This window comes from Chiloscyllium punctatum, chromosome 31, assembly GCF_047496795.1.
Source record: "Chiloscyllium punctatum isolate Juve2018m chromosome 31, sChiPun1.3, whole genome shotgun sequence".
NCBI lineage: Eukaryota > Metazoa > Chordata > Chondrichthyes > Orectolobiformes > Hemiscylliidae > Chiloscyllium > Chiloscyllium punctatum.
Window position 1 is genome coordinate 69,939,394 of NC_092769.1, and position 17,241 is coordinate 69,956,634.

Below are 17,241 nucleotides of genomic sequence, written 5' to 3' on the forward strand. Positions count from 1 at the left end.
GCACATTCACACTCACACACACAGCCATGCACATTCACATTCACACATAGACATGCACATTCACACACACAGACATGCGCATTCACAATCACACATAAACATTCACATTCACATTCACACACACACACAGCCATGCACATTCACACTCACACATAGACATACTCATTCACATACTCACACACACACACACACACACACACACACACACAGCCATGCACATGCACATTCACACACACACAGCCATGCACATTCACATTCTCTCACACACACACACACAGCCATGCACATTCACATTCACAAACACACACACACACAGCCATGCACACACACACACAGCCATACACATTCACATTCACACAGACATGCACATTCACACTCACACAGACATGCACATTCACAGTCACACAGACATGCACATTCACACTCACACACAGACATGCACATTCACATTCTCACACACACAGCCATGTAAATTCACATTCACAGACATTCACATTCAGATTCACACACATAGCCATGCACATTCACATACACACACAGCCATGCACATTCACACTCACACACACAGACATGCACATTCACACTCACACACACACAGCCATGCACATTCACATTCACACATAGACATGCACATTCACACACACACAGACATGCGCATTCACAATCACACATAGACATGCACATTCACATTCACACACACAGCCATGCACATTCACATTCACATTCACACACACACACAGCCATGCACATTCACACTCACACACACACAGCCATGCACATTCACATTCACACATAGACATGCACATTCACACACACACAGACATGCGCATTCACATTCACACACACACACACACACACACAGCCATGCACATTCACATACACACACACAGCCATGCACATTCACATTCACACATAGACATGCACATTCACACTCACACATAGACATGCTCATTCACATTCACACACACACACACACACAGCCATGCACATTCACATTCACACACACACACAGCCATGCACATTCACATACACACAGCCATACACATTCACATACACACACAGCCATGCACATTCACATTCACACACACACAGCCATGCACATTCACACTCACACACACAGCCATGCACATTCACATTCACACACACACACAGCCATGCACATTCACATACACACAGCCATACACATTCACATACACACAGCCATACACATTCACATTCACACACACACACAGCCATGCACATTCACATACACACAGCCATACACATTCACATACACACAGCCATACACATTCACATTCACACATGCGCACAGCCATGCATATTCACATTCACACACACAGCCATGCACATTCACATTCACACACACACGCAGCCATGCACATTCACATACACACAGCCATACACATTCACATACACACAGCCATACACATTCACATTCACACACACACAGCCATGCACATTCACACTCACACACACAGCCATGCACATTCACATTCACACACACACAGCCATGCACATTCACATTCACACACACACAGCCATGCACATTCACACTCACACACACAGCCATGCACATTCACATTCACACACACACACAGCCATGCACATTCACATACACACAGCCATACACATTCACATACACACAGCCATACACATTCACATTCACACACACACACAGCCATGCACATTCACATACACACAGCCATACACATTCACATACACACAGCCATACACATTCACATTCACACATGCGCACAGCCATGCATATTCACATTCACACACACAGCCATGCACATTCACATTCACACACACACGCAGCCATGCACATTCACATACACACAGCCATACACATTCACATACACACAGCCATACACATTCACATTCACACACACACAGCCATGCACATTCACACTCACACACACAGCCATGCACATTCACATTCACACACACAGCCATGCACATTCACATACACACAGCCATACACATTCACATACACACAGCCATACACATTCACATTCACACACACACACAGCCATGCACATTCACACACACACACAGCCACGCACATTCACATACACACAGCCATACACATTCACATACACACAGCCATACACATTCACATTCACACACACACATCGACGCATATTCACATTCACACACACACACACACACAGCCATGCACATTCATATTCACACACACACAGCCATGCACATGCACATTCACAAACACACTCACAGCCATGCACATGCACATTCACACACACACACAGCCATGCACATTCACATTCTCTCACACACACACACACAGCCATGCACATTCATATTCACAAAAACTCACACACACAGCCATGCACATTCACATTCACAGACACACACACACAGCCATGCACATTCACATTCACAAACACACACACACAGACATTCACTTTCACACACACACAGCCATGCACATTCACATTCACAAACACACACACACAGACATTCATATTCACACACACACAGGCATGCACAATCATATTCACACACAGACATTCACATACACACACACACATGCACATTCACATACACACACACAGACATACACATACATACACACACACACATACACACACAGACATGCACATTCACATACACACACAGCCATGCACATTCACATTCACACACACACACAGACATGCACATTCACATTCACAAACACAGCCATGCACATGCACATTCACACACACACACAGCCATGCACATTCACAGTCACAAACACACACACACAGCCATGCATATTCACATTCACAAACACACACACACAGCCATGCACATTCATATTCATACACAGTCATGCACATTCACACACACACAGACATGCACATTCACTCACACACACACACACAGACATGCACATTCACTCACACACACACACACAGACATGCACATTCACTCACATAAACACACACAGACATGCACATTCACATACACACACACAGACATGCACATTCACATACACACACACAGACATGCACATTCACATACACACACAGCCATGCACATTCACATTCACTCACACAGCCATACACATTCACATTCTCACACACAGACATGCACATTCACTCACACACACAGACATGCACATACACGCACACACATACACACACAGACATGCACATTCACAAACACACAGAGGCATGCACATTAACGTTCACACACACAGCCATGCACATTCACATTCACACGCACAGACATGCACATTCACTCACACACACACAGACATGCACATACACACACACACACACACAGAGGCATGCACATTCACATATACACACAGACATACACATTCACATTCACACACACACAGCCATGCACATTCACATTCACACACAGACATGCACATTCACACTCACACACACACACATTCACATTCACACACACACACACAGACATGCACATTCACATTCGCACACACACACATAGACTTGCACATTGACTCACACACACACAGACATGCACATTCACATTCTCTCTCACACACACACACAACACAGCCAAGCACATTCATTCACACAAACACACACACACACACATAGCCATGCACATTCACATTCACACACACACCCATGCACATTCACTCTCTCTCTCTCTCACACACACACACACACACAGCCATGCACATTCACTCTCACACACAGCCATGCACATTCACATTCACACACACAGACATGCACATTCACACACACACAGCCATGCACATTCACATTCACACACACATAGACATGCACATTTACACAAACACAGCCATGCACATTCACATTCACACACACACACAGACAAGCACATTCACATTCACACACAGACATGCACATTCACATTCGCACACACACACACAGACATGCACATTCACTCACACACACACATATTCACATTCACACACACACACACAGACATGCACATTCACATTCACACACAGACATGCACATTCACACACAGACATGCACATTCACATTCACACACACACACAGACAAGCACATTCACATTCACACACAGACATGCACATTCACATTCGCACACACACACACAGACATGCACATTCACTCACACACACACAGACATGCACATTCACATTCTCTCTCACACACACACACAACACAGCCAAGCACATTCACATTCACACAAACACACACACACACACACACACATAGCCATGCACATTCACATTCACACACACAGCCATGCACATTCACTCTCTCTCACACACACACAAAGCCATGCACATTCGCATTCACACACACAGCCATGCACATTCACATTCACACACAGACATGCACATTCACATTCACACACAGACATGCACATTCACTCACACACACAGACATGCACATACACGCACACACATACACACACAGACATGCACATTCACAAACACACAGAGGCATGCACATTAACGTTCACACACACAGCCATGCACATTCACATTCACACGCACAGACATGCACATACACACACACACACACAGAGGCATGCACATTCACATATACACACAGACATACACATTCACATTCACACACACACAGCCATGCACATTCACATTCACACACAGACATGCACATTCACACTCACACACACACACATTCACATTCACACACACACACACAGACATGCACATTCACATTCGCACACACACACATAGACTTGCACATTGACTCACACACACACAGACATGCACATTCACATTCTCTCTCACACACACACACAACACAGCCAAGCACATTCATTCACACAAACACACACACACACACATAGCCATGCACATTCACATTCACACACACACCCATGCACATTCACTCTCTCTCTCTCTCTCACACACACACACACACAGCCATGCACATTCACTCTCACACACAGCCATGCACATTCACATTCACACACACAGACATGCACATTCACACACACACAGCCATGCACATTCACATTCACACACACATAGACATGCACATTTACACAAACACAGCCATGCACATTCACATTCACACACACACACAGACAAGCACATTCACATTCACACACAGACATGCACATTCACATTCGCACACACACACACAGACATGCACATTCACTCACACACACACATATTCACATTCACACACACACACACAGACATGCACATTCACATTCACACACAGACATGCACATTCACACACAGACATGCACATTCACATTCACACACACACACAGACAAGCACATTCACATTCACACACAGACATGCACATTCACATTCGCACACACACACACAGACATGCACATTCACTCACACACACACATATTCACATTCACACACACACACACAAACATGCACATTCACATTCACACACAGACATGCACATTCACACACAGACATGCACATTCACATTCACACACAGACATTCACATTCACACACACACACAGACAAGCACATTCACATTCACACACAGACATGCACATTCACATTCGCACACACACACACAGACATGCACATTCACTCACACACACACAGACATGCACATTCACATTCTCTCTCACACACACACACAACACAGCCAAGCACATTCACATTCACACAAACACACACACACACACATAGCCATGCACATTCACATTCACACACACAGCCATGCACATTCACTCTCTCTTACACACACACAAAGCCATGCACATTCGCATTCACACACACAGCCATGCACATTCACATTCACACACAGACATGCACATTCACATTCACACACACAGACATGCACATTCACACACACACACAGACATGCACATTCACATTCACACACACACACAGCCATGCATATTCACATTCTCACACACACACACACACACACACAGCGATGCACATTCACAATCACACACACACACACACAGCCATGCACATTCACATCCACACACACACACACACAGCCATGCACATTCACATCCACACACACACACACAGCCGTGCACATTCACATTCACACACACACACACAGCCATGCACATTCACATTCACACACAGCCATGCACATTCACACACACACAGCCATGCACATTCACATTCACACACACACACAGCCATGCACATTCACATTCACACACACACACACAGCCGTGCACATTCACATTCACACACACAGCCGTGCACATTCACCTTCACACACACACAGCCATGCACATTCACACACAGCCATGCACATTCACACACACACACAGCCATGCACATTCACATTCACACACACACACAGCCATGCACATTCACACACACACAGCCATGCACATTCACACACACACAGCCATGCACATTCACATTCACACACACACAGACATGCACATTCACACACACACAGACATGCAAATTTACACACACACACAGCCATGCACATTCACATTCACACACACACACACAGCCATGCACATTCACACACACACAGCCATGCACATTCACATTCACACACACAGCCATGCACATTCACATTCACACACACACACAGCCATGCACACTCACACACACACAGACATGCATATTTACACACAGACACAGCCATGCACATTCACATTCACACACACACACACACAGCCATGCACATTCACATTCAGACACACACACAGCCATGCACATTCACATTCACACACACACACACAGCCATGCACATTCACGTTCACACACACACACAGCCATGCACATTCACACACACACAGCCATGCACATTCACACACACACAGCCATGCACATTCACACACACACAGACATGCACATTCACACACACACACAGACATGCACATTCACACACACACACACAGACATGCACATTCACACACACACAGACATGCACATTCACACACACACACAGAGACATGCACATTCACACACACACACAGAGACATGCACATTCACACACACACACAGACATGCACATTCACACACACACACAGCCATACACATTCACATTCTCACACACACAGTCATGCAAGTTCACATTCACATTCACACACATAGACATGCACATTCACACACACACAGACATGCACATTCATACACACAGACATGCACAGTTACAACAAATGCACACACACAGACATGCACAGTTACACACAAATACACACCCTGACATGGAGTTACACACAAACATGCACAGACATGCACATTCACACACAAACGCACAGACACTGACATGCACATTCACAAACACGCAGACACACAGACATGTGTATTCACACACAAACGCACACACTGACATGCATAGACATGCACATTCACACACAAACACACACACAGTGACACGCATTCACATACACACATGCATGCGCACGCACACACACTGAAACATACATTCACACACGTGCTCACATGTACATTCACAATCTCACACCTTCACACTGACATGCACAGTCTCACACACACTCACATAATGACATGTACAGTCACACACACAGACACGCAATTTCACACACAAACTCACGCACACTGACATGCAACTTCACACATACACAGAAACATGCATTCACACACACTGACACACACATTCACGCAGTCTCATACACGCACACACTGACATGCACACACGCACACACACACATGCATGCATACACACTGATGCGCACACACATGCACACGTATGCACACTGACACGCACATTCACACACACACTGACACACGAGAATCTCACACTCACACTCACACACACACACACACACACACACACACACACACACAAAGTCAGAAAGTGGGGTCACCTCATAGCTATAGCCAGTTAAGATTGGGATAGGTCACCTGATCAGAGCCTGGAGACTGGGATGGATAAAACTGCCCTGCCGAAGATGGTGAGAAACTACAGGGAGCTGTGAACACAGACCAGTCCCTCACACAAACTAACCTTGCATCCACTGACTCCATCTACACTCCCCACTGCCTCGGGAAGGCAGCCGACATCATCAGTGACCCCTCCCACCCCGGTTAGAATCTCTCCCACCCTCTTCCCTCAGGCAGGAGGGACAAAAGCTCAAACACACAGACCAATAGATTCAAGAACAGCTTCTTCCCCGCTGTAATCAGCCTGCTGAATGAACCTCTCAAATTTCAAATCTAATGTCGATCCTGCTCTCTGTCCACCTTCCCAGCAGCCGTAACACTGTATTCCTCGCTCTGTTCTATCACTCTGAGGCACTTTGTATCTGCACGCAAAACAAAACTTTTCCCCGTCCCTCAAGGATAAAGCAGAGAACTTGTGCCTGAGTGTAGAGGATGTGGGTAAGATCCTAAATGAGTACTTTGTATCGTTTTCACCCAAGAGAAGGATTTTTTTTAGATTAAATTAGATTACTTACAGTGTGGAAACAGGACCTCCAGCCTAACAAGTCCACACCGACCCGCCGAAGCGCAACCCACCCAGACCCATTCCCCTACATTTACCCCTTCATCTAACACTACGGGCAAGTTAGCATGGCCAATTCACCTAACCTGCACATTTTTGGACTGTGGGAGGAAACCGGAGCACCCGGTGGAAACCCACGCAGACACAGGGGAGAATGTGCAAACTGCACACAGAGAGTCGCCTGAGGCGGGAATTGAACCCGGGTCTCTGGCGCTGTGAGGCAGCAGTGCTAACCATTGTGCCGACCAAATATGGAGGATAGTGAGATTTGTGTGGAGTGTGCTAATCTGCGAGGGCATTTTGAGAACAAGCGAGAAGTGGTGTTGGATCTCTTGAAGAGCATTAAGGTGGGTATGTCTGTCAGGGCCCCATGGTACCTCCCCCAGGTTATTGAGAGAGGCAGGAGGGGAGATTGCTGGGGCCTTGACTAAGATCTTTGTATCCTTGCTAGCCACTGGAGAGGTCCCAGAGGACTGGGGAGTAGCTAGTGTTGGTCCTCTGTTCAAGAAGGTATATAGGGATAATTTAGGAAACTATAGGAGTCTCACATTGGTGATTGGGAAGCTATTGGAGAGACGTCTTGGGGATAGGATTTACGTGCATTTGGAAAAGCATGGTCTAATTCGGGACAGTCAGCATGGCTTTGTGCAGGGCAAGTCATGTCTTCCTAACTTGACAGAAATTTTCGAGGAAGTGATGATAGTGCTAGATGAGGGTACCACAGTGGATGCTGTTTACATAGATTTGAGTAAGGCTTTCGACAAGGTTCCTCAAGTTAGACTCATCCAGGAGATTAAGATGCATGGGATCCCCGGTGACTTGGCCGTGTGGATTCAGAATTGGCTTGCCCATAGAAGGCAGAGGCTAGTGATTCAAGTGAGTTTCTCAGGCTGGAGGGCTGGGACTAGTGGTGTTCCATAGGGCTCTGCATGGGACCTCTGCTGTTTGTTATATAAATAAATGACTTGGATGAAAATGTAGATGGGTGGATTCGGAAGTTTGCAGATGATACAAAGATCAAGGGAGTTGTGGATGGTGTAGAAGATTGTCCAAGGATACAGCGGGATAGGGATCAGTTGCAGATAAAGGCAGAGAAATGGCAGATGGAGTTTAATCCGGGTAAGTGTGAGGTGCTGCATTTTGGGAAATTGAATGTTAAAGGAGAAGTTAATGGCAGGACCCTGAACAGCGTTGATGTACAGAGGGATCTTGGGGTTCAAGTCTATAGCTTCCTGAAAGTGGCCACGCAAGTAGATACGGTGGTAAAGAAGATGTAAGGCATGCTTGCCTTTATTGGTCGGGGAATTGAGTACAAGAGTTAGGATATCATGCTGCAGCTGTATGAGATGTTGATTAGGCTGAACTTAAGAGTGTTGCGTTGAATTCTGGTCACCCCATTACAGGAAGGATGTGGAGTCTATGGAGAGGGTGCAGAAGAGGTTTCCCAGGATACTGCCTGGATTAGAGGGTATGAGCTGTAAGGACAAGCTGGAAAATTCAGGTTGTTTTCTCTGGAGACTGAGGGGAGACTTGGTAGAAGTCTATAAAAATTATGAGATGCACAGAGAAGGGTTTATGGTCTGAATCTTTTTTCCCAGAGTTGAAATGTTTAATACTAGGGGGCACATATTTTAGGTGAGAGGGGGAAAGTTCAAATGAGATGTGAGGAGCAAGTTTTTTTACACAGAGAGTGGTAGGAGTGTGGAACACATTGTTACGGGTGGGGGTGGAGGCAGAAACGATAGGGGCGTTTAAGGGGCTTTTAGATAAACACATGAATATGCAAGGAATGGAAGGATAGGGACCAAGGGCAGGCAGAAATAATTTAATTTGGCGATATGTTCGGCACAACATCGTGGGCCGAAGGGACTGTTCCTGTGATGTAATGTTCTGTGTAGCTGGGTACATGGGACAATAATAAATCAAATCAAATCAAATCCAATCAAAAATAAACAGAGCACTTGTGATTGCAAACTTTCTACAGGTAGGATATTTGCAATATTTCTTTAGCAGGGTGCCTTTCTTGAATAAACAATGGTTGCGTACCGTAGGAACTGGGCTATTGATACATCGAGAGAACCTGGAAAGGCCAGGAACATTGAGGATGAAAGTCTCCTGTTCCTGAAATCCTTATGTCCCTTCAAAAACCCGACTCTCGGTTCGTTAAAGACCATTCGGTACTTCCTTGCGATTTAAAAAAATATCTTCCTGCCACGGGGTGTGGGCATTGCCGGCCTGGGTCAGTATCAGCCACATCACTCGTGGAGGTCTGGAGTCACATGTAGGCCCAGACCGGGTAAAGATGGCAGATTTCCCCCTCCCCTTGAAAGGGGCATTGGGAAACAAATGGGCTATCCATGGCGATCTAGGATCCCCTTAACGGCACTTCCTAAGAGTCAACGAATCCAGTTCAAATTTGATTGAAATCAATTTGATCGTGGGTTCCACAGCATTAACCTTTGACCTCTGGGTGTTGACTCCAGTGTTGTAGAGTCCTACAGCACGGAAACAGACTCTTTGACCCAACCAGTCCGTAACCCCCAAACTGAACAAGTCTCATTTTAAACTGTCCTACAGCACGGAAACAGACCTTTCGGCCCAACCAGTCCTTGCCGACCCATAATCCCAAACTAAACTAGTCCCACCTGCCTGCTCCTGGTCCATATCCCTCAAAACCCTTTCCTATTCTTGTCCTTATCCAAATGTCTTTTAAATGTTGTCACTGCACTCGCATCCACCACTTCCTCTGGAAGTTCATTCCACACACGAACCACTCTCTGTGTAAAAATATTGACCCTCGTGTCTTTTTCAAATCTTTCTTCACCCACCTGAAAAATATGCTCCATAATCTTGAAATCCCCTCCCCTACCATAGGGAAAAGATACCTACCATTCACCTTATCCATGCCCCTCATGGTTTTATAAACCTCTAGAAGGTCACTCATCACCTCCTGCATGCCAGTGAAAATGTCCCGGCCTCTCAAACCCTCTGAACCTGGTAACATCCTGGGAAATCTCTCTGAACCCTCTCCAGCTTAATCATATCCTTCCTGTAACAGGGCGACAAGAACCGGACAGAGTGCTCCAGAAGAGGCCTCACCAATGACCTGTACAACCTCAACATGACGTCCCAACTCCCACACTCAAAGGTCTGAGCAATGAAGGCAAGCGTGCGAAACACCCTCTTAACCACCCTGTGATGCAAATTTTAGACAATTATATAGCTGACCCCACCCCCCCCCCCCACCCAGGCCTCTCTGTTCTACAATGCTGCCCAAGGCCCTACTTTCAATGGTATAACTCCTGTCCTTGTGAGTTTAACCAAAATGCAATACCTCGCATTTATCCAAAGTAAACTCTATCCCAATTGGCCAAGATCTCTCTTGTAATCTTAGGTAGCTTTCTACGCTGTCCACTACACCACCGACCCACAAACGTAATAACCTTGCGTACTCATCTGGATCCTTTATATAACAGTGGATCCAGCACCGATCCCTGCGGAACTCTGCTGGTCGCAGGCCTCCAGTCCGATAAGCAACGCTCCACATGTCACCCGAGTGTCAGGCCATGCTAGCCTTAGAGGAGACTGAGGGGGCAGTGCCCATAAGCGCCCTGTACATATTAAGCTTCGCATTTCCCAGGGTTGACTGAACCAAAATGGGATGGTGAGGAGAGACAGCAACGAATCCCGGTGATGGCCTCAGGATGAGAAAGGTGGTTGTTTGTAACGTGGTTCTGTGTTTTGCTGAGGGAGAGGGTGTGCACGGTTTTTAACAGACGTAGCAACAATGAATGCGTTGGCAGCTAACGGCATTTGGGCCAATAATTTGTCCTCTCTCCCCCAGCCTCATGACCAGCCCATTCCCCACCCCACCCTCCCAGAGAGGCCCTTACCTTCCACGGTGATATTGTCCACGGAGAGTTGTAGACCTTTCCCCCTCCGGAGCACCCGTACTGTGTGCCACTCATTATCGTTCACCTTCTGCCCAGCGAACAGCATTTCCGGCCCTTTACCTACACCGCAAGAGTTTCACCGTTAGAGTGATTGTAGGACAGCATGCACACCCATAACACACTCACTCACACACACCCCCATAACACACTCACACACACACACCCATAACACACACACCCATAACACACACACACACACCCATAACACACACACACACCCATAACACACACACACACCCATAACACACTCACTCACCCATAACACACTCACTCACCCATAACACACTCACTCACACTCACCCACAACACACTCACTCTCACACACACACTCATAACACATTCACTCACACCCACACCCATAACACACTCACTCACACACACCCATACCATAACACACTCACTCACACAAACCCATACCCATAACACACTCACTCACACAAACCCATACCCATAACACACTCACTCTCACACACACCCATAACACACTCACTCTCACACACACACCCATAACACACTCACTCTCACACACACACTCATAACACATTCACTCACACCCACACCCATAACACACTCACTCACACACACCCATACCATAACACACTCACTCACACAAACCCATACCCATAACACACTCACTCACACAAACCCATACCCATAACACACTCACTCTCACACACACCCATAACACACTCACTCTCACACACTCACCCATAACACACTCACTCACACACACCCCCATAACACACTCACTCACACACCCATAACACACTCACTCATACACACACACCCATAACACACTCACTCATACACACACACACACCCATAACACACTCACTCTCACACACCCCCACCCATAACACACTCACTCATACACACACACCCCCACCCATAACACACTCACTCACACCCCCACCCATAACACACTCACTCACACCCCCATCCATAACACACTCACACACACATACACCCTTAACACACTCACACACACACACCTATAACAGAATCTCACACACACACACTCATAACAGACTCTCACTCTCACTCACACACAACCCCATAACAGACTCTCACACACACACCCATAACAGACTCTCAAACACACCCATAACAGACACTCCCACACACACCCACACCCATAACAAACTCATACACACCCATAACAGACTCTCTCACACACACCCATAACAGACTTACACACACACCCACACAAAACTCACTCTCACACACACCCATAACACACTGACTCACTCACACACACACCTGTAACACACCCATAACACATTCACTCACACTTACCCATAACACACACACTCACTCACACCCACACACACCCATAACACACTCATTCACATACACCCTCGGGGATGGAGGGAGGGGGTGAGGGTGTGAGAGAGAGAGATCAACGCAGGTCAGTCACCCACGTGGCTCCAATCCAACCCGCTGGTGAAAGGTAGCTGCAGGTGAGTGTCTATGTCAGAATTGTTCCCTCCGAGTCAGACAGCAAATATATTTGGAGCATGAGGTCATGCCTGGTGGGGACTATGTGGTTTGCCGTAACCCTCCCTCTCCCCATGCCCCATGTCAGGGAGCGTTACTGGGGTCAATCGGTTTTCATTTCCATTCATTCACTGGAAATGGAGTCTCACTGGCTGGGCACAGGGTGTGGTCTGGAGTCACGTGTAGGCCCCGACTGGAGTAAGGACAGCATATTTCCTGGTGGCACACTACTGCCCCCTTTAGGGAAGGTTATGTGCCACCCTCACTGAGTCTGGGCCTACACGTGACTCCAGACTGGAGTCTGGAAGTTAATCTTGGAAAGCCTGGGGACGATGCATTTAGCAAGGGTGACACAGTGGCTTAGTGGTTAGCGCTGGTGCCTCACGGCACCAGAGACCTGGGTTCGATCCCACCCTCGGGCAACTGTCTGAGTGGGGTTTGCACATTCTCCCAGTGTCTGTGTGGGGTTCCCTCCAGGTGCTCTGGTTTCCTCCCACAGTCCAAAGGTGTGCAGGTTAGGGTGAATTGGCCATGCTAAATTGTCCCACAGTGTCCAGGGATGGGCAGGTTAGGGTGGATTGGCCGTGCTAAATTGTCCCATAGTGCCCAGGCAAGTGCAGGTTAGGGTGGATTGGCCGTCCTAAATTGTCCCATAGTGCCCAGGGATGTGCAGGTTAGGGTGGATTGGCCGTGCTAAATTGTCCCATAGTGTCCAGGGATGTACAGGTTAGGGTGGATTGGCCGTGCTAAATTGTCCTATAGTATCCAGGGATGGGCAGGTTAGGGTGGATTGGTCGTGCTAAATTGTCCCATAGTGCCCAGGCAAGTGCAGGTTAGGGTGGATTGGCTGCGCTAAATTGTCCCACAGTGTCCAGGGATGTGCAGGTTAGGGTGGATTGGCCGTGCTAAATTGTTCCATAGTGCCCAGGGATGTGCAGGTTAGGGTGGATTGGCCGTGCTAAATTGTCCCATTGTGCCCAGGGATATGTAGCTGCATTAATCAGGGGTAAATGTAGAATAATAGGAAAGGGAATGGGTCAAGATGGGTTAATCTTCTGAGGGTCGGTATGGACTTGTTGGGCTGAAGGGCCTGTTTCCACACTGTTGGGATTCTATGATTCTATGACTAGCAAGGCAAGTGTGCCCATGTTGAGTGGTAGAACCCTAGGAAGTACAGAGGATCAGGGTGAGGACATCCATAGACCCTTGAAGACAGCGGGACAGGTCGACTGGGTGCTGAAGGAGGCATTTGGAGTTAGTTGCTTCATTTGTCAAGTTATTGAATACAAGAGTCGGGAGGTCACGGCAGAATTGCGTCTCACACCAGATATTCCACAGTTGGAGACCTGTGTGCAGTTCCGATCACCATACTATCGGAGGGATGTGATAGCACAGGAGAGGGGGCAGAGGGACGTTTGCCTGTACGTTACCTGGGATGGAGAGATTGAGTGACGGAGAGAGACTGATACAGAGAAGGCTGAGCGGGGGGAAGCTGATTCAGTTGCACAAAACGATGTGGGGCACGGATAGAGCAGAGAGGGAGATACATTTCCCCAGGGTTATTTTTCAGATTGGAGACCTGTGACAAGCAATGTTCCGCAGGGATTGGGGCGAGTTCCGCTTTTGTTTGTCATTTGTATAAACGATTTGGATGACAATATAGGAGAAATGGTCGGTAATTTCAGATGACGCCAAGTTTGGTGGGATAGTGGAGAGTGAAGAAGATTATCTCAGACCACAATGAGATCTTGGCCAACTGGGTCCAGGGGCTGAGCAGTGGGAGATGGAGATTCGTTTGAATAAATGCAAGATGTTGCTTAGAAACAGGGACAGGAGTTGTACCATTAAAAGCAAGGTCTTGGGGAGCATTGTAGAACAGAGAGACCGAGGGGTTCAGGTACATCATTCTTTGAAGTGTGCATGGCAGGGGGGTTAAGAAGGTGTTTAGCACGCTTGCTCAGACCTTTGAGTGTAGGAGTTGGGACGTCATGTTGAGGTTGTACAGGACACTGGTGAGGCCCCTTCTGGATCACTGTGTCCAGTTCTGGTCGCTCAGTTATAGGAAGGATATTATTAAACTGGACAGGGTTCAGAAGAGATTTACCAGGATGTTGCCGGGAATGGAGGGTTTGAGAGGCTGGATAGAGCGGGACTTTTTCCTCTGGAGCGTAGGAGGCTGAGGGACAACCTCTATAAAATCACGAAGGGTTTACATAAAGTTAATGGCAGGTGTCTTTTCCCTAGGATGGGGGGATTTGAAGAGTAGGGGGCATATTTTTAAGGTGAGAGGTGGAAGGTTTAAGAAAGACATGGAGGACAATTTGTTTCCACAGAGGGTGGTTTGTGTGTGGAATGAATTTCCTGAGGAAGTGGTGGATGCGGGGACAGTTACAACATTTAAAAGACATTTGGATAAGGACATGAATAGGAAAGGGTTTGGAGGGATATGGACCAGGAGCAAGCAGGTGGGACTAGTTTAGTTTGGGATTATGGGTCGGCAAGGACTGTTTCCGTGCTGTGTGACTCTATGACTCTTGGACTCAGTGACTATTTGACTCTATGATTCTCTGACTCTATTTAGTTTGAGTGAAAGAAGAGATTAAGATGCCAAAGAGGCAACAATGAAAGGAACCAAATGCTGGAAAAAGGGGTTGGAATGGTGAGGTGGTTGCTTTTGACCAGTGCGTATTCGATGGGCTGAAGGGCCTCTTTCTGGATAGTATTTCTCTTCGACTGGCCAGTTGGACATGGCCAGAGAGTCAGATATCTCTCCATGTGTTGGCTTCCCAAACGTTAACCTCCACTGTAGCCCTCTCACCCTGTCGTGACAGCTCAACCTCAGGACCGGCCAAAGAGCGGATAGGACAGCCACCTCGACAAGGCGGCTACAAGAGCAGGTCGGAGGCTGGGAATCCTGTGTCGAGTAACTCACATCCTGACTCGCCCCAATGCCTGGCCCACGTGTCAGGAGGGTGAGGGAACACTCCCCAATTGCCCCTGGATGAGGGGGAGAGCAGCTCCAACAATATTGCAGAAGCTTGACGCCATTCACGGTGTGCTCTGTCTGTATTACTAGCCCCACATGTCAAATCCCACATCATCCAGGACCTTTATTCTACAGAATTTATAGTCAAGAGGGGAGTGGAAGGTCACATTGAAGAGTCATGGAGTCACAGAGTCATGCAGCACAGAAACAGACCCTTCGGTCCGACTCATCCACCAGATATCCTAACCTAATCTAGTCCCATTTGCCAGCACTTGGCCCATATCCCTCTACACCCTTCCTATTCATGTCCCCATCGAGGTGCCTTTTAAATGTTGTCATTGTACCATCCTCCACCACTTCCACTGGCAGCTCATTCCACACAGGCACCACCCTGTGTGAAAAAGTTGCCCCTTTGATCCCTTTTATATCT

At 47.2% G+C, this 17,241-nt stretch overlaps 1 protein-coding gene across 7 annotated transcripts in view; it reads right to left on the minus strand.

The window, feature by feature from the left end:
* Positions 1-17,241, minus strand: part of LOC140457032 (neurexin-2-like) — a 1,330,437-nt gene that overhangs the window by 1,148,444 nt on the left and 164,752 nt on the right. For all 7 annotated transcript variants that reach the window (XM_072550954.1, XM_072550952.1, XM_072550953.1 and 4 more), the window contains one exon: positions 12,269-12,388. In XM_072550954.1, coding sequence (XP_072407055.1) covers positions 12,269-12,388 — 120 coding nt within the window. The remainder of the gene's footprint in view (positions 1-12,268; positions 12,389-17,241) is intronic.